At 37.5% G+C, this 20,463-nt stretch overlaps 2 protein-coding genes across 10 annotated transcripts in view; both read left to right on the top strand.

Annotated features, from left to right (window-relative positions):
* LOC6498474 (protein bunched, class 1/class 3/D/E isoforms) overlaps positions 1-20,463 on the top strand; it is an 82,911-nt gene that overhangs the window by 37,936 nt on the left and 24,512 nt on the right. The window contains exon 4 of one of the 9 annotated variants that reach the window (XR_006507502.1): positions 10,854-10,890. The exons of 6 other annotated variants lie outside the window; for them this stretch is intronic. Coding sequence is in view for 2 of the 3 variants with exons in the window: in XM_014906659.3 (XP_014762145.1) it covers positions 8,083-8,285 (203 nt within the window). In the remaining variant the exon portion in view is untranslated. Of the gene's footprint in view, positions 1-8,038; positions 8,286-10,853; positions 10,891-14,775; positions 15,121-20,463 lie in introns of those variants that run through there. 2 more of the 9 variants (XM_014906659.3, XM_014906656.3) reach the window with 2 other exon arrangements.
* Positions 9,326-10,298, top strand: LOC6498472. The gene has a single exon (XM_001962861.4). It carries the CDS (start codon positions 9,347-9,349, stop codon positions 10,160-10,162), a length of 816 nt encoding a protein of 271 aa, XP_001962897.2. The 5' UTR covers positions 9,326-9,346; the 3' UTR covers positions 10,163-10,298.

The following is a 20,463-nucleotide window of genomic DNA, read 5'->3' as shown; positions in this document are numbered from 1 at the left end:
TCAACAAAACAAAGAAAAAAAAAGAAGAAAAAGTAATAAAAACAATGAAAGCACACTGTCATAGGAATATTTGCAGTTTGGGCACACTGCCAGCCGATGTTGCAATCATGCTGATGCTTGTTTTTGGGCGGAATCAGATGCAATCAGAGTACAGTCATGGCGATGAACATTAGCAGAACGAGGATGAGCCAAGGGCAGATGAACATCAGGCAGGCGACTTCAAACATTTTGCAGGCCTCTCTCTCTTCTCACTTCTTCTTCTAGGACAACTGTTGAATGGTAATTTGTTTTTTCCCCTTTCTGCAGCAGATTTTTGTTCGAGTTTGAGTTTCAGTTTTGTTTTGATTTTGATTTTGGGCCATAACCCGCACACACGTACGTACAACAGGTACGACAGTCTCTGTCGCACTGAGTGGGAGCTACCAGCGTACCTTTTCCACCTCGTGTGCCTCGTGTTTGTTGCGCTGATATGTTCGTTTTCTGTCGCCTCGTCTCGGCTCTTTGTTTGCTTGTTGTGGCCCGTCGCCGGTTTAACGGCTCTCCCACCAAACACGCCATGCTCGCTCTCTTGCCTGCGATTATCTCTCTCCCGCGCTTCGGCGATCGAGCAAGCTTTTGTTTGGCTTTGTTTTTGGCTTACCGTTGGAGCTCTGCTCTCTCTCCCCACTTTACTCTCTTTAAAAGCTACTGACAATTGCATTTCAATTCCAATGACCTCTTGCATCAGCGGTTCTTGTTTAGATTCTCTTTTCTTATCGCCTATTTTGGGGTTATCATCTGTGACCTATATGAGGTGTGGCATGTTCAGACAGGTAGGATCTACCACGTGGTAGAGGGGTGTTCTAGGGCACTTCCTAACCTCAAAACGCACTAGAGATGAGAGACCAAAGATGCAAGACTAACGACTAGAGACGAGAGGCTAGTCTCTAGATACTAGAGATGTGAGACTAGATTCCTAAGTCCCCAAAATAACAACAACCCAGCCTTTCCTTTCAAAAATAAGTAATATTTCAAGCCCCAACTGATCGATCGTGACCATCGAAAACGACCTTTACGAGAACTGGTCTCGAAACTGCTGCACCCACAGCCATAGCCCCTCTAGCCGTGTGGAAAATTACAAAAAACTTATAGCCACTAACAAGTTTTGTTTACTCAAACTCTTCTCAGCCCAGACGGCGGCAAGATTGCTCTACAAATTATTTTCCATATGCACAAGAATACACACACGGTGCCATTCAGACTGGGCCGTCTAATCTGTTTTCCGCCCACTTCTCCCCCAAAAAAAACAAACGCAATCTTATCGAAAGTTGTTTACCAAAAAAAGAAGGGACTCTGGAACAGTTCGATGAATCGGCATTGATTGAGTTTCCCTCGATTGGCCCTCGTGGATACTTATATCAGGGAAGTGCTTAAGGCACAATGATTTCTTTTAATTGGCTGTTATTTAATGGGATTTATAAATTATTAATTTTATTTAGAGATTTTATAAATAATTAATACATAATTTTTCTGCCTAATAATTGTTGACTATGTTCCTAAAAAGTTAACTAAAAAAAAAGAATTAAGAATATAACTATTTTTCTCATAAAATATTCTTATCTCAAAGATATCTGACATTAAAGACCTTTTAGAACCGATTTCCAAAAATAATCTGTAAAGTATGCTACAAAAAATGTAATTACCAAAAATGTACCAACATGTGGGATGCGTAATATTCGAATATTACGTATACGCACAGTAGTCCACAGTGTGCTGTTGAACGAATGAAGAACTCATCGATTGGAAATCTTTACAAACGCTTGGAATTCCTTTTAATGCCAAACAAAATAAAATAAATTCCCAACTCTTCCTCTCCCCTCCCCATTCCTCATATGAGTCTTAGTGTCCTGAAAACACGCACAAAATTGAATTGTTCTGCCAGGAAAGGACAGGACAGGACTCTGCTCGATTTGTGGGCTTTGTTTATTCAGATATGTGGGTCATGCTCCACTTATAAACGGAGCGGCAGAGCAAGACGGCACTAACACGAGAGATGGGTGGCTCCCCCCACGTGGGCAATTAATGTAAGGATGTCCTTAGAGTGTCCCCTGTGGGGCAGGACAGGCCTTGTTGAACTAAAAAAAACTACCTTTTCAATTTAAAATACCTTGTCATTGAAATATTTCTACTGACATTTGGGCTTGCCCTTCCCCTCAAGATACTATATGGATACTATAAATATTTTGTTACCCCTTCCTGGAAGCCTTGGCTAAGGTCCTTTCAAACGGTTCTGCTCCTTGATAATTTATAAATTGCTGTAATTATTTTGGCAATCTAACAAAAAAAATAGAATTGGGGCAGCTGAGAGAGCCGTTTCTCTCCCTTTCTCTCTGCCTCTGCAGAGTTCATTTCTGCACAGACACATGCAGGCAGTCCTATCTCTCTTCCACCTACTACCAATGATAAGGATGAATTTTTGGGGTTTACTGTTGTTTCTACGTGTCCTCTCTCGTCCTCTTGTCGAGCACGTTTTTGTGGCTCTTGCGCGCAGGCGCGAGGAGAGGCGCAGGTGTTATTTATGCTTCATTCAGATGTGCGATATATATATTCTATATTTATGTGTGTATACATTGGCAGGAGAAAAGAGAGAGAGAGAGAGCGAGAGAGAGATGCCAGACTGGCAGTGGAAGAACAGTTAATCAGAAAAGAAAATGCAAATTGGAGGAGCCATAAGACGGATAAGAAGGGAAATGGAGAGAAAAGAAAAGTCAGATACAAGATTTTCCTCAAAAGAGAGCACAATAATTCCACTTTTCTTCGCTCACGTGGCTGTTGTGGCTCTCTCTCTTGAAAATGAACTTGCGCTGGCTCTCCTAGCTGCCACACTCTCTCTCTCTTCACTCTCTCATCTGCATGCTCGGGCGATGAACGCGCCACAAACCAAAGCAACAAAAATCCTACCCTCAGTCAATCTACACTTTGGCTTCTTGCTAAATCAAACAAGCTTAGCTAAAAAAAAATAAATTATATATCCACTCTAAAAAAGGAACTATTTTTTTTAAAAAGCAAAATAATCAAAAAAACAAAAAAAATTCGCGAAACAACATTCCTAAAAAAAAGTAGATAGAAATTTCGAGTCCCCCGGGCCTTGTGGCTTTTGCAGAAAGCACACTTTTTCGTATTGTTGTTGTGGTTGTTGTTGTTGTTGTTGTGGTTGGTGGCAAACGCGGAAGTTTCCCTGCTGTCGTCAGTCAGTCAGTCAGTCGAATTTGAACATCAACGCGGAGCGTTTGTGTCTGTGTGCTGCCGAGTGTGTGCGTGTGTCTGTGTATGTGTGTGTGTGCGTGCGTGCAACATTAAAAATTGTTGTTGCCACAGAAAAAAAAAAATGAAATTAAAAGCAAATTAAAAGTGATTCGAAACTGATTATGTAAAAAAAAAAAAAGTCGAGCAAGAGAAGGAAAATTTTGCATCTCGGCGATAGGAAAAGTGAAAGAAAAGTGAAGAAACAACAACAAAACGATTTGTTTCATTCAAAAAAAAAAAACGCCTCGGTTACTGTGTGCACTCTCTATCTCTCTCTCGCTCTCGCTCTTGCCACATACAAATCTGCTCTCTCGCTCACTCTTCCGCCGCCATATCTTCTATAGTTTCCTATAATTTCGCGCCCATTTGTTTTTTGTCTTTCTCTCTTAGCGAGTTTGATAACGGTACCAACCCATATATATATATATATATCTTCAATATCTTCAAAAAAAAAAAAAAAATACAAAAAAAATCATTCATGGAAAACAAAAACAATTTAGAAATTGCCTTTAATAACGGGAATATTTTTATTAAAAGGTAATGTTTCACTACAAACTTTGTTTGTTTGTTTGTTTGATGTTGCTTTTGTTTATGTTTATTATTTTATAAAATAAATTTAAAAAATATTCAAAAATATTCGAAAACATTTTTAACATTAAAACCATAACATTTGGATCATAGGGGGTTCTGTTAAAATACCATAAAATACCATTTTCGCATGAAAAAATATGATAAGAAAAAAATATTAAAATGTGTATGTAGTTCAAGGTTAAATTGGTGATAAAAATTATTCAAGCTGAGGCTAAAAAAAACAGGAAACTAATAAAAAAAACTACCCCCAAAAAATACCAAAAAAAAAAAAAGTGCCTTAACTGGCACCTTTGCCTTCAATGTCATGGCTTTTCGTCCCTTTAGTGTCCTTCTGACCCCAGCTAACTGCCAATTAATCAGAAATCAATAGCTCAACCCCCCACTGGCTCATCAATGAATGTTTAATTGTGCAGACTTGATGGAGGACATTCCAACTGACAACAATCATTGATTTTTCTTTTCTTATGTTTGCTTTTCTTTCTTAACAAATCATTGTTGTTTCTTGTATTTTTTGTTTTCTACAAAAAAAACCAAAACGTAAGAGGTTGTGAGCGTGGTGAGGAGGGGGGGGTAAACCCATAGAAAGGTATAGCCAACCCAACCACCCCCTCTTTGATTACGCAACTTTTACTTGAAAGCTGATTTCCATTCATTTCCTTGACGCTTTTTGGGGGCTGCTCTCTACCAGCCACTATGGCGTCACTTCAGTGCTACGTATACGCAATATTTTGACTGGCGATGACCTCAGAAAAAGGGAAGTGGGGGCAAGAAAGCCACACACTCACACACACAACACACACACACCACACACCCACTTGGAATCAGCAACCTATTCGCTTGAATGCAATTCTGACTTAATTTTTTTGTTTGCCAATTTTGGGCATTTTTTTTTTTTTTAACAAAGCGATGGAAAACAATTATTTGAGAGATCTTTTCGGGCTGATAATTTGATTGAAAATGGCTATCAAGTATATGAGATATAATGCTTGTGAAAGAGTGTGTATTGGATGTGAATGTTCTCAGAGAATGGAAACATCTGGCGGCGGTTTTATTTGTTCTCCTATTCTTCTATTAAGTGGATCGTATTTTATGCACTTTTTTTTCATCGATTTATAAAATAAATTACTCTTAATGAACTCATCTGAGTTAGAGGTATGGTATTTTATAGGGTTGTAGGTGTATCATTGAAAGTATAATACAATAAATGAAAATATCATAAAATAAAAGACAAAAGAATATAAAAGAAAGCTTAATATTAGATAGTATTACTATATTATTTGATTTTTATCATTAGATAACCCTAAAAAAGGAAATACCTCTCTTACCCTGACAACCCTAGTCTGGTATTTTGTCAAATCTTATTAATTGTTAGTATTTTTTTATAGTATTTAGTATTAAAACTCAAAAAAAAACTAAAAACTCAATCTTTTGGTACAAACTCTTCAAATTCCTCATCATTTTCGAATGTCAGCCAATCTTTTGCAAATTTTCGAGCAAAAAATGTTGACGTCCTTGACTGCCTGTGCCACCAATTGTCAGTTGCAACTCGAGATGCCACAAGAGGCGAGGCAAGTCGAGGCAAAAACTCTATAAAAAATGATGAAAATCAAAAAACCAAAAAATTACTGTTGGCAACCTGCAACAACCAACCCACTCAGAAACTGCATAGCAGCAACTATGCTGTATCTGAGTATCTATATATCTGCATCTGAGGCTTCGCTGCCGCTGCTGCTGCCTACAGATACGATATGTATCCAAAGTATCTGTGTGTGGAAAAGAATACCCACCCAAACGAACTAAAACTCAAATAACAACATGTTGGCCCATTCACAGGGAGCTATGAGGGTGAGAGCGAGATGTACGGCACTCCCACCTCTCGCTTCCACCGCCTGTGCCGCATGCCGCAGTTTTCAGGTCAAGGTCGGGTTGTGCATCTGCGATTGTGTGTGTTTCTGTGTCTGATTTTTTTTTTTCTTCGTGGAACAAGTAATGCGCTTTCGGAAAGTTGGGACCTCCGCGTTGAACTTTTTTATTATTTTTTCTTCGCGCTCATTGACGCGTGTGGCACACATCCATAAAAAAGGGAAACCAAGCACACAGATAACATACTTAACATAATTCAATAAATCCTTAAAAAAAAAACAGTAACCCCCCTATGAGGAGCCGACTCCTAGCTGACATTGTTCCATGATGTGCATAAATTTCGCGCTCGAATGGCTTTTTAAAACGCTTCAATGGGTTTTACTTTTTTATAATTTTATTTTGGGAAATAAATTTCAACTGAGAGAAGTCTTAAAGCTTAAAACCTTTATGGTTTTAAAGAGAAGCTATCAGTTAAGCAGAACAATATGTTTATTATTAATGTAACCAGGCTTCCCAGAGTTCATTTAAGAGTTCATTTGATAAAAAGTGAACTTAAATTTATAAGTTCTTTTATAAATCTCTACTGTACCCATCAAAAGAGGGAAACCTTTATGATTCTAAAAATAGGTACCATTTAAGCTGTTTAATAATAAGTATTAATGTGACCAGACTATCCAGAGTTAATTTGATGAAAAGTGAACTTAATTTTCAATTACAAGTCTCTATTATACAAAACCAAAGGTTGAAACCTTTATGATTTTAAAAAGTAGGTATCAGTTAAGCAGAATATTAAGTGTTAATGTGACCAGACCTCCCCAGAGTTCATTTGATAAAAAGTGAAGTTCATCTTCTACTATAATCCCCCAATATAACCACCCAAAGGGGAAAAATCCTTATGATTTTAAAGAGCAGACACCATTTAGACAGAATAAGTATAATTATTAATGTCACCAGACCTCCCCAGTGTTCATTTAAGAGTTCATTTGATGAAAAGTGAACCTCATCCTCTATTACAATCCCCCATTCCACCGTACGCTTTTCATTTCTGATGAAGCAGAAATCCCTGGGCCAAAGGACGTGCTCAACGAAATAGAAACACGAGTCCTTGTACAAAACATCCATTGTGTTGGCTCGGGCATTAGACTTGCAGTTCATTTTCCTACACAGATTTTTACTTGTTTTTTGGCTTGTGTTGTGTTGTATTTTGTGTTTTGTGCTCCATTATGAAAACACTCTCAAGGCGAAATGGTTGTTGTCTTGCTGCCTCATGCTGGGGCGCCGTGTGTCAGTTTCAATTGAGTGGCGGGGGATGGGGATTCTATATGGAAATGTGAATGAGAATGAGCTGGTTGGTGGTTCTTTGGCACAACATCTCAAGGTTTTCCACCGACGGCCGCCGCCAACTCTTTTGGATGAAAAATACTCTTGGCATCCTCTCGCCCTTCCCAGTATGCTTAGAAGTGTGGACCCTTGAAGAAAAAAACAAAAAAAAAATATAAAGTACTTCCAAGCAGCCTCTCTGGCGAACGTGACTTGCCTTCAGGTTTAACAGAATTTCAAAGTCAGGGTCGATACCTGTTACAAAATAATAAATATTAAAAAAATAATGTGACTTGGCCTTGGTTTTTGGAGCGCTTGTTGTTCTTTCTAATTAAATATGTTAATTAATGTGGCAAAGACATCCAAACACATCATTTTTTTTCCCACAAATGGTTCTCTGGAGAGACATCTCTTGTGCCCCACTCCTCCTCTTGTGGCATCAAGCAAGAGCCTCCAGCCACAGCTGTCATATTTCTGGTCGAGCTGTCAGCTAGCTGTCAGACGACGCCATTTGTTGCAACTTACCATGAGATGCTGCGACCCACTGCCTGGACTAACTATAGACTCCAGAGACTTGTTATATAACTGTGGGGGGGAGTTCTAGATACTGCTCTCTAGTCTTTAAATCTTAAAGTTTGTGGCTTCTTATTATGTAAGATTTCATATCAATTTTGTGGCATGTGTGCCTGGTGGCATGTTATTAAATACTTTACTCTCCAAGCCAGAACCTGACTTTCAATCGGGTCATTCGACCACTCGATCACGTACACTCCACACCACATCACACACCATCCTTCCTCTGCCAGCACATTTTCACTCTCAACAATTATTACAAAAAATTGGCAAAGCTGTTTAGTTTTCTTTTTCATAAAAAAAAATAATATTTTTTATTAAAAAATAAGGTTAAAAAAATATAAAAATGAGTTTAAAATCGAAAACTAACTACTAACTCGCAAGAACCGATTAAAAACCAATAATTATGGTCTCAACCGGAAGCCAAGTGAAGCCGGAAGCCCTAACAAAATGGCGGCGCTAGCTAGCAAAATGGCGGCCAATATGGCGACCGGCAGCAGCAGCAGCGAACCGCAGCTGCAGCAGCAACCTAAAATGCACCAACAGCCACAAAACGTCAATATAATGCCAGCTGCCATTATCCAACCCGATTATTTGCTTAACAATGATCGCGGTTTATTTAAGGTTTATTGTTTTATCAAAGATTTTATCGGGTAAGTAAATAAATAAAAACGGGTTAAAGATTTATTTTCAATAAATTAAAAAAAGAAAACTATGCATGATGCTTTGCTTATTTTTTCAGATTTTCATGAAAACTCTACACTATTTCACAGCATATCACATTTCACACAGTCCCCCCCTTATTTTTAATTGGTTCAAGTTATATTTAACACCTTTGGGGTTTCAGTTTTTTTTAAATAAATTTCCACTGCATGCACCTCCCGTGCAACCGACCGAGGGACGCTGCCGCATAACGTACGGAACACCCTGTTTGGAATAGCGGCTCTTATCGTCTTTCGACACAAACAGTCGCTTAGTTCCCACCGTGTTTGCCGTTTGCCTCTCGGCCTGTTTGCGCCTTTATTTGTTCATATAATTCATATTTAATCAACTGATAATATAAGAGCCATTTCCAACTGCCGACTGCCGAGTCTGCTCCAATTTCTGGGCTCCTGATACAAAGGCTGACATTATCACCTGCCCCGGCCTGGCAGTCATTTGATAAGCTTCATTTGTTTGATAAAGAATGCTTCAGAGCAGACTCTGTTATCATTTCAAATATTAGCAGGCATCTGATGATGATATGAGAGGGTACTGCGGTTCAAAGGCAAGTAATTAGATCGAAGAATGGGGGGAATGTATTTTTCAATTAGTATTTTAGTAGAATGTCAGAGAGTGGTAGTGTAGGAGGGCTTAAATATCATATTAATTGCTTTTTTTGGTTTTAGAGATCTATAGAAATGTTAAGGTGTGTAGAGACATGTTCTATTTAATACAAAATCTTAATACTAAAGTAAAACTATTGAAAATCAACATCAGGAAGAGGAAATTTTAGTAAATTGTAGTTCAAAAACAAGTTTTAAGATTAAAGAATGCATTTTCCGGTCATAAATACTTATAGACATGTTTTGGTATATAGAGACATGTTCAGACATGTTCCATTTAATACTATATCTTAATACTAAAGCTATAGAAGAGGCTCTTTCAGTTCAAAACCAAGTGATAAGATCAAAGAATGCTTAGGAAGTAAAACTCAAATAACATCAAGTAGTCTATGAGTAATATACCAACAGAAAACACCGCTCTAGATATTTCAAAAACCAGAATCCAAAAAAATACCAGCACAGAAACTGTAAATAAATTCCGAATTTTCGAAAAAATCTATTTGGTCAACAAACAAAAAAAAATAATGGAAGTCGAGAAGGCATCAGGAGACTATAGCATCGTGGTCAGTGTGGTCCTGACTCTGTTCGTGGTCCTCCTGTCCTACGCCTACGCCTATCTTTTCGATCTAAAGAGCAAAAAAAACGAGCAGGGAGACATCAAGAAGCTATTTGCACCCAAAGAGCTGCCCGAGCTGCCAACCGTCAAGCTCACTCTGGACCTGCTCCTGGGGTTCGATGGGACTCGCAGTGATGGCAGGATACTGGTGGCTCTCAAGGGGAAGATCTACGACGTGTCCAGTGACTTGCAGGAGTTCGGATTGGGAGGAACTCTCAGCCAAGTGGCTGGAAGGGGCTTTACCAACAATCTCAACCACATAATGCGAACGAACCAGACGGAGATCAACTATGTGGACCGGTGGGAGGCCATCTTAGAGACGAACTATTCGTGCGTGGGTTATTTAATCGATGAACAGGGCAACCGATTAATCGAAAGTGCCAAAGTTATCGATGAAAGTCATGTCGAAGATGTTAGTGAGGAGCAAGATGCTAGTGAGGAGCAAGATACTGAAGTGGTGGAGTCTGAAACGGCAGTCCTCGACAAGATGTTGAATGAGTTGTTGGAGACTGAACCGCTGGTCCAGAAGACCCTAGAGAGTCCTTTTCCAGATGATCCAGTTGGCGCAGCTACCTCTGAAAGTGCCTAGAATTTCTAAACCAATTCCCATTTAAATTTTGAAATATTTTCTTACACGCTTTCCTACACGTTGCTTTTCGTTTTTGCTAAAATTATTAAACCAGAAGGTATAGCTATCGCCTAAAAATAAAATATATAGTATCTCATCCCTAATGCTTTGAAATAAATGTCAAATTGGGCATTATTTTCTAGAATCTAGAAATGTCTGCCTGACAAAAGAATATTTAGGTCCGGTCCTACCCATCAACACCCACTCGCTTGGTGGCACAAATCGGCAACCCGATGATTGCCAAAATTGGCAAACCACCGCGAAAAAAATGCAAATTTTCCTTTTAATTCGAGTGTGAGGGCTTCTGGCCAACAAATTGCAACTGTGTGACGTCTTTTGGCAAGGGGTCTGATCTTTTAAATTACTTGTATTTATTTTCTCAGATAGCCACACGCTTATTTATTTATTTTGTTTTTTTTTTTTTTTTTTTTTTTTGGTCTACCTGATTACGGCCATTAATTAAATCAGTTTGTGCCTCTTTGTCTATTTTGTTTTCATCTTCATTGTCGCAATTTCTTGGGCCATTTTGCGTCGTTCTCGAATCGGTTTAAAATTAATTATTTATCTAAGACATAAGCACTTAAGATTGATTGAAATTGGATGGCGATTAATTAACTAATCTATTTATGTATTTTTTTGCCTTTCTTTGCAGGTAAGCGTGCTTCCATTCTGGTAGAGAGTAAAAGACAGTAAGTTAAAGGGGGTAATATGATAAATAATGGGGAAATAAATAAATATAAAATAAATATTAGCGGAGGGAGCTCATTCAAGGGTTTAGTAAGGTGGAACAAAGGGTTAAAATGTGATATTTAATGGATTTTTAGGTAAAAGACATGATTTGGTATATGCAGACATGTTCTATTTAATACCATTTAATACCAAAACAGTTAAATACTAAAAAAAAAGTATTGTTTACCCCACAACTACTCTTATTTTTATTTATAAATTATAAACTCTTGACAAATCCCACAACAAGCTTGTCAGCCAGCGCCGTTCTCTATGGGATCTGTGTGTTTGCACAACTTGAGGCCCTGTTCCATAAGAACTCTGCCGTCTACAGTCCGAGTGGGAGTTGTGCCTGGAATATTGACTCTTAATTAAAATACCACTCAAATATTGGCCTTAAGCTGCTGTAAGTGCTGGAAAAACAGAGTAGATATCAGAAGAACGTGTCAACAGCAACACCTGGTTCTTACTAGACTTTTAAAAAGGAGTTACAGAATAAAAAAAATAATAAGAAATAATCCCTAAAAGCTAAGATATAAACCCTACTCTATGCGGAAGGATTTCCTGCCTTTGATATTAACCATCTAGTGGTGACTAATTCTCTAAAAATATCCACTGACTAAACAGACCGATTTGAACGAGCTTATCAGACAACTTCCACTATATAGTCGCAGTCATAAAGATTACGGGGCTGGCCAGATAAGACTTGGAACGTTCCACTGACACCCGACAGCAGAGTCGACTTCCAATGCCTTTCAACCAATTGCAATTAAACGCCAATTAGACATTTATAAAATTGTATAAGAGAGATATAGATCGTGTAGAGGGAAAGCTTTGGCTGAAAAACTATTTTTGCCGCCGCCTTAACATTTTTGTGCTCAACTCTAATGAGCCAATAAATTCACATTACGTATACGCGCAGGTGGCCAGCGTTTGTAATTTGCTTAAATCAGAAAGCAAAGCTGAAGCTGAAACGTTTGCATTTTCCTGCCATGACTTGCCTTGCCTCTATGCCTCTGGCTTTTCTTTCACTCAGGCGCTTGGTTATAAATTTCACGCTGCCTCCTCTCGACACTTGTCGCTATTTTGCACACTTTGCACACGATTTTCTTTATTTTTATACTCTTGAAGGGGTATCATTATTTTATACTCATTTTTGTTATTAGTTTAGGCCCAAAGGTATCTAGTTGTGAGCTAGGTCCTCTATAGATCCTAGAATTGCTGGTTTTTGGGCAGATTCTGTTCCAAAATCTTGAAAATCTTGATCTCTAAGACATCCTAACTATTCTAATAGTTATCTATCTTAAAATTATTCATATAAAATCTAGTGAATTTATTTAAAAATAGGTATAGAACTTAGAAATAGAAATGAATGAATATCTATATCCTTCAATAAACCACCATTTCATGAACTTCCTGGTCAGTTTATTAAGGTAGAACCTTCTATATAGTAGTCGTAATCTGTCCCCTAAGTAGCCCTAAGTATTCCCAGACTATTATATTGTTTACTTTAGCTTTTTTCCGATTTCCATATCTTTTTTCATACGAGCCCCTAGTTCAAGTTTGTCAAGTGGCTTTTAATCAAAAGAGTATACCCGCTTTCCTGTCATACGATGGGAAAGGCCTAAGAGTTTACGATTCAGAGAGTTAAAAGATCTTAAGATATTATTTAGAAACAAATCCTGTAACAATAGTGATAGTCTTATAGGAAAGACCTCAATACTCCTACTCTTTCTACCTATTTTTTGCCTAAAAACTGAAATACTAAGCTCCTTTCTTTATAATTTACATATGACTTACACTATAATGCCCCTGCCTGAGGTCTTAAATATAGATATTTTAAAGATACCGCCTTGTTTTAGTTACCAACCCAGTGTTTTTGGCAAAGTCCCCTTTCTGAATGGAAAACATTATAATAGACTGTCTTAAGTCGTCTCCTGTTCCCGACACCTCCACTCCTGATACTCTCCCTATCTAGACCCTAACTCTTTGTGTTTTTTCATACAAAAGTATACCCACTCCACCTATCACTCAATGCTAATTATCGGTCCCCCCGATTAGATAGAGCTCTACCGATAAGGCTCCTCCACAACGCTATTTTCGATGTAATCTCTACTGTTTTCGCAATTTGTCTCAAAATTTATTTCTGGGGCGACTCTGGGCTCTGGTCTCTATACTCCCCTTATCGTTCATAGCCTCGGAGTGCTGCGGCCATCAAAATTTTTTGCTCCAGCAAAACCCAAAAAAAATAACACATTTAAATAAAAAAAAAAAGCTTCGGCTTCGGTCGGGTGTGTAAATTTTTGTTTCTCGCCTATTATTCGGCGATGTGTCGTCTTTTTTTTTTCTTTTCCACCCAGAAACTATACCGAGAGAGCGAGGAGGTGTATTTTTGAAAATAATTTTATTGCTGGCCGGGCGTGAGTCGAGCGCTGCTTTTGGATTTTTTTTTTGTAAAATCAGTTTTCAGTTTTTTGGTTCGAATTCAGTAAACAAAAACTTGTCGCCGGCGTGAGACGCAAAAACGGGAGCACATCTTTTAAAAAAAAAAATCTACAAAAAAGTATAAACTTGTGATTGTGTTTAGTGTTGATACGACTGAAGTTTACTTAAACAATTTACAGATACTATAGATCGAGTTGAATGTATCTTTCAGATACGCAACAGCCATTGTGTCTACAAGCCGACAGTGTAGAGTCTCTTTGTACCCTGACCTTGTTACTGTCCGATTGTGAATTCTGTGCTTATTTATCTCACAATCTGGCTATCTCTTCTAGCTCTATGTACTGCTTGCCAGTCAGTAGATACAAATCTATCTATCGCACGCACAATTTATCTAAATCGAAAGCGTCCTAAAAATAAACTACCCAGCCAGGGAAAACGCAAAAACAACATTTTTTTTTTGAATAAAATTTTTGGTGGTCCATAAGTTGTGCCTCTCATTAGGATTTCTTAGCATCTTGGCTAAGAAATAATGTAATTTTGAGAAATTTCTTGCCAATTAGTTGCTGAAAAATGGCAAAAATTGATTTTAGACAAAGGCGACTGCCAGGGGAATACTTGCCAAGAATGTGTCGATCACTTTTCTATTTATTTATAAAAAAAAAAAAACCAGAAGCTACTTGCACCATTGACACGTTTTCACATTATCTGTCATTTCTAGTCATGTCCAGGCATTTCTAAGAATTCCTATCGTGTGTAGTAGTGCCTTTCAATAAAGGAGGATCTGCACTGCCAACATGTCTTTTAATTTCTATAGTGTCTAGTAGACCTTATCAATTAAGGAGCCTCTGCACTTCTAACATGTCCTACGTGTGTAGTAGACCTTTTCAATTAAGGAGGATCTGCACTCCCAACATATGTCCTACGTGTGTAGTAGACCTTTTGAATTAGGGATGATCTGCACTCCCAACATTGTATCTCCCTCCTTAATAGACTAACTTAATTGGTTAATATTTATTTTTAGTCGTCACTTGATTAATTGCCACCCGAGGAGTTCTCTCTAGAAGCCCTGCCTGCTTCCTCATATTAGTATTTTTATATTTTTTTTTTTGCGATTTCTGGCACGCGCAACCAGTTCCTCCAGAGTCAGACCGGAGCGACCCATACATTGTATGCAAAAAAAAATACAAAAAAAATATATATAAAATGAAATTATAAATACAATTGGCCAACGTATCGAGAGCTTGGGGTTCGTGTTGTTTTTGTCCAAGTTAAGTGCATGTTTTCTCGCCGTTTTGCTCTCTCTAGAGGCGCTAGCTAGGAGATCTCCCTCCTCTCTCTCTCTGGCTGGCTATAAAATAAAATTAATGCAAAATTCGAAAATTCAAAGCAATTTTTGTATTTAGTTGTCGTTCGACCGGCTACAAAATTTGTTTGCGTTTCTCCTTTCTTCGCCCGATTGAATAATAATTAAATTGGAAATAATTTAAACTGTGTTTCTTTATGTAATCTGTGCTGAAAAAAAGTTACAAAAGTGACTAAAAAAAAATCAAATAAATCAAAAACCAAAGAAAAAAGACTTTAAAAAATATGCTAAAATATCCACGAACCACCTCATCCACTTCCTCCGGGTACTTTGATGACGATGATGCCATTATGAATCCCTATCAGACACCACCAGCCTCGCCACAATCCGTGCCACAGTACCTGCAACGCCACATGGTGCGAATGTTTAGTACCGAAGTTGATAAGTAAGTCGAAGTATACTGCACTCTGATGGGGCATCACCTTCAGCAACCTTGGGGAATGCAAATATCTCAAACAAATAACAGTTTCAATTTTAAATGGAAATTCCAGAGCTCATGTAATGGATTTATGCCTAGTACCTTAGTACACCTTGTTGTTCAAGACCGGCCTTTCTTATAAATATGCATTAGAGTGGGTTATATATAGAAGGGGGAGTGGTATCAAAGGGATAAAAGGGTTAAGATTGCATTAGAAAGCAGTGGGTGTCATCTATGAGGTGTTGAATGGGATATAGTTGGGGAATCTTCCTTAAGAAACATTAAAAATCTGGAACAGATGAGTAAAAAAGAAACGGAAGAAAACGGCTAAGATTGTATTAGAAACTCTTAATAATTCTTTATATGGTGTCATAGAAGATATAGATAGGGAATCCAGACAAAGATACATTAAAGATTAGATTGTAAGGGCTCTATAAGGTGTCATAAAAAGTGGATTAGGATTTTAGGTGAAGGGATAAAACGGTTAAGATTGTAGGAAGGGAACTCTTAAAAATTCCCTATAAAGTATCATAGAAGATATAGATATGAGATCTTAAAAATAAGCCACAAAGTATCTAGAACCAATAAGATTTATGGAATAAAGGTCATCCATAGGGTATCATATGAGATAAACATAAAATATGTATAATTGAAATATGTAAAAGGCTCTATGAAAATCATTTAAAAAGTCATCAGACAACCAGTAACCAGTATTATTATAAATATTATTTATCATTTAGTTGATAACCTTCTCGGTTTTATTTTTTTTTTTATAAACCTCCTACACTCTACACTCTATAAGTAGTAGAGACTACCCACTAGAGTAGTACAGAGTAGTAGTAAATAGTAGTAATAGTAGTATAGTAGTAATAGTAGTATAGTAGTACCAGTAGAGTAATAGTAGTATAGTAATAGTATAGTAGTATAGTAATAGTATAGTAGTATAGTAATAGTAGTATAGTACTACTAGGTATACCTAGTACCCTATAAGTAGTGAGATACTAGGGGGTTATACCACTTGTAACTGCAAGAAAAGGGCTCCTTTCCAACTGATATCAGATATCAGATACCTATAGTGACATAGTACTATTCCCCCCTCGAGCAAACTGATTAAGGCCACCCCCTTGTTAGTTTATTCCCCCCCTTTTTCGATTTGTTTATTTTAACAGCCACGCGCGCACATGTGCCGCCCCCCTAGACGCCCCAAGACCCCCTTTTTTGCCGCCTGCCCCATCGCTCACAACTGCACTTCTAATGGCATATTGCAAAATTGCAAAATAGTCTTTATAGGCTTCCAGGCCCTACAGCCATAGCTTCCATAGCCCCCTCTATAAGCGGGCTAATCGTTTTTTCGTTTTTTTATTCCCGGATGCGGCATCATCTTAATTGTTTTTTACGGAAAGTAACGGGCCATGCACTGTTGGATTATTATTATTTTTATACCCTTGCAGAGGGTATTATAATTTTGGTCAAAAGTGTGCAACGCAGTGAAGGAGACATCTCCGACCCTATAAAGTATATATATTCTTGATCAGGATCACCTCCTGAGTCGATATAAGCATGTCCGTCTGTCCGTCTGTCCGTCTGTCCGTCTGTCTGTCTGTCCGTCTGTCTGTCTGTCCGTCTGTCTGTCTGTTTCTACGCAAACTAGTCTCTCAGTTTTAAAGCTATCGAGTTGAAACTTTGCACACACCCTTCTTTCCTTTGCAGGTAGTACATAAGTCGGAACGGCCGGGATCGGTCGACTATATCCTATAGCTGCCATATAACTGATTGATCGGAAATGGCATAACTTCGTTGTTTTTCAAGTTAGAAGGTTGGGACTTTCTATGGATTCTTAATTGATCCAACTTATACGATCTGCCAAATTTCATAAAGATCGGTCGACTATATCCTATAGCTGCCATATAACTGATTGATCGGAAATGGCATAACTTCGTTGTTTTTCAAGTTAGAAGGATGGGATTTTCAATGTATGCTTCTTTGGTCAAAATAATTCGATATGCCAAATTTCATAAGGATCGGCCGACTATATACGATCCGCTGTATATCTAATAATATAGATGCGTGGCGCCACCTATCGGACTGCGACTGAACTGCAAGGGTATATAAACTTCGGCTCCGCCCGAAGTTAGCTTTCCTTTCTTGTTTATTTTTTAAGATATGGGAGTTGAATAATAAGTTCTACATTCCAAGTTCCTCTAAAAACACTGCAACAAAGTAATATTAGAGATTAGAAATGAGATTTATTTGTTAGAACCTCCTATTTGAACCCTATAACTATAGTATCTATGACGTAGATTTCTTTTTTTTGCTCACTAATTCAGTAATTATTAACAATTAATCGAAGAAAAGTGATATCACTCTACTGATCACATCATGAGATCAGTTTTTTATAAAACAATTATGCTATTATTATCTTTTTCTGATCATGACGTCAGTGACGAAAATAATACTCACGCAATCTCAGTACTCTCTGTACTTCTGAACAAAGGGCGGTAATTAGGGGGACTCTTTTTTTTTTTGTTCTTAATAATGAACTGCCTTGAACTCACAGAAAAGCTTTAAAAAAAAAAACACTGAAAAGCCTAGACTTCTAGAGTAAGGGGCTGTAGCCACTCCCACTCCCATAAAAAACTGCAAAAAGTTTGTCTTTTTGTGTCAACGACTGAAAAGGTAAATGCACCTGAAAAGGTCGACTACGAACTTTGACCTTTTCGTGCCCAAGAGCGGTTATAGTTGTAGGGGTTCTATGGGGTTTAGGGGAAAGTTAGGGAGGAATCTCCAAACATGGGCCTAGCTAGGGGGTAACTCAAGCTATTTTTGATATCAAAATAGAACCAATATGAAGTCTACTAGTCTTTTATTCTATTTTCTTACTTTTTTCTTAAAAAGAAGCTCTCTTAATTCCAATATTTCTTCCATTAAGTGATGATTTTTTGTGTCTATAGCTTCTATACCCTTTGGAATCGAGCAAGACTACGGGAATGGCGATAATACATTAACCTTGACATTAAAGCAATGTCAAATTTTGACAAATGGAACAAAAATACAAAAAAAATACCAAAACAAGAATACAAAATAATTAATCTCTTGTACCTTCCAGGTGGGGGATAAATAATGTTTAATAAATTTTCGTTAAAAGCGAACAAAATACGTAGAAGTAGGGGGCACACAGAGGCATACACGAAATGGGAGGAAATACTTGTATGTAGAGCCAAAAAAAAAATATAAACAAAATCAGTGGGGGCTTCACTCTATAAGGTTGGAAGAGAAAGAGGCGCCATCTGTTGTTCTAAAAACTGAACCATAAACTTCGGCAACTATCAAGGTCCATCAAGGTCTAGATATGTAATTTTCTTAAAAATACTTGCTTATTTTATGGGTTTCTATACTTTTTAGGCATTTCTTCTTAAGTTTGGAAGCTGGAAAGGGGAGAAAATATTTACAAAACAGATCTCTCTTCCCTCTATACCCCACAATACCAAAAATCTATAAATATATTGTTGAAAAAATATTTATGAACGCACATGCAAATTAGATTGGCCATGAAAAGTGTTTTCGCTCGACAGCCTCTGTATTTTCCTCAGGTGTTCAGGTGTTCGAAGCCTACCTGTGTGCGTGAAATGGTTTTCGTGCTTTGAAGGAATTAGTTTTTCAAATTAAACGAGAGATTTTTCGAGAGAAATGTGAATCAATTATGAAGCACGAGGTATGTGGTTGTAACTGAAGCTGAAAATTCATTCTTCAAGAAAACTAAAATAGTTCTACAATTGGAAACTGCAATTATGAATGAAGGCTTCTACTCTAAGTAGAGTTCAAGTCCCTAAAGAGTAGTTAGCATTGTCTTCCAACTACTAGAACTACAAACTGAAATTGATAATTCATAACCCGTCTATAGGCTGTAGTCTATAGTATATAGCTTGGCTCTATCGCATTTGATTGCACAAACACGTTTCCATTTCCATATTCCATATTATTCTTCTGGTCAGTAACCACTTACAAGATTAGCACGTGAGGCATGAATGATAGAGGCTATAGAGGTGATAGAAATTCCATTTCAAACTATAGGCTTAGAGTTTAAAGTGCAAGAGTCTCATCCATCCCCTTCCAATCTTTACTTTTCGACTCTTCATCGACTTTATGACTCAATTAAAAGATAAATACTGCCAGTGCAAACATTTCAATGTTCAGTGAACGCCGCCAGAGAAACAAACACACACAAATGACGTCAACCATCAAAGCCATCAAGCAAACATATTGTCGAAAGATTTATGAATACTTTTCGGTCTAAAATTGGACATGGACGCACGCACTTTGGCACTTTGGGAGATGAAAGCCAAAGAGTTTTGTCTCCAACTCTTGTGCTCCAATAAGTGCCATCCTTTTTAGACTCTTTAGTCTTTTCTGATTTAAGATCCTCCTGTTGTTGTTGTTGAGCGGTTCTTGCCATCGATTTCTCTCGTTGTTTCTTGTTTGTGATAATTATTTGCCTTTTATGAGTAAGATCTTTATTTATTTTTTTAATTTACGCCTCGCCGACGTCAGTGGTGCGTGAGTGAAAGGCAAAAGACCGCATCGCATTCGAGTTTTAACCTTAAAAGTGTATTTTTTACAAAATTTGAATAAAAATTTTTAATTAAAATGCATGAAGGAGGCAAATAAATAATAAATAATAGCTCCCTATAATAAATACCAACTTTGAAGGAGGTTGTCCCTCATTAACGACCTGCTCTTAGAGTTCGAGTTCAAATTAATGTCCGATTGACATGTCAAGTGGTTATTAGAGAGAAATTTCATTCAAATAGCTAATCAGTGTTTAGTTTTTTTGTTTTTTGTATTTCTTGTGGCACTTTAGCCATATCCGCCCGCACAATCCAAGCGGAGGTCAAAGGTTGAACTTGACGTGAGTTTGCCTTTCGCTTTTCAACAACTTGTGGCAAGCTAGCTGGAGAGCCGGGTCAGAGGTGCAGGCACTGCCTAATGACTTGTAGCCTCGTATTATATTGCCATTGCCTGGAAAACTCTGAAAATGAAAGTAAAAAAAAGCAAAAAAAATAACCAAGCGAAGCTCACGACTTAAGTGGAGGGAAAAGATTTTTAAATCTTAAAGGTTATAGATACTCTATATTTTTTAAAGATATTTTAAGTAAGATTTTTTTTAAAGATTAAAGAGACAAACAACTCTCTAAGGGATAGACACATTTTTAAAAATTTAAAACAAACTTTTAATAATTATATTTTATTTAAAAGAAAGTGTACTTAGGATAGAGGCTTTATGAGGCATGGAACTTAACATCTTTGTGGTTT

Source organism: Drosophila ananassae, chromosome 3R (genome assembly GCF_017639315.1).
Source record: "Drosophila ananassae strain 14024-0371.13 chromosome 3R, ASM1763931v2, whole genome shotgun sequence".
Taxonomy (NCBI): domain Eukaryota; kingdom Metazoa; phylum Arthropoda; class Insecta; order Diptera; family Drosophilidae; genus Drosophila; species Drosophila ananassae.
Note: the sequence above shows the minus strand (reverse complement) of the source record. Positions and strands in the feature narration are given on the sequence as shown.

Bases quoted from the DNA above. Each gene is read 5' to 3' on its own strand.
- LOC6498472 (XM_001962861.4), top strand. From the start codon at position 9,347: ATGAGTAATATACCAACAGAAAACACCGCTCTAGATATTTCAAAAACC.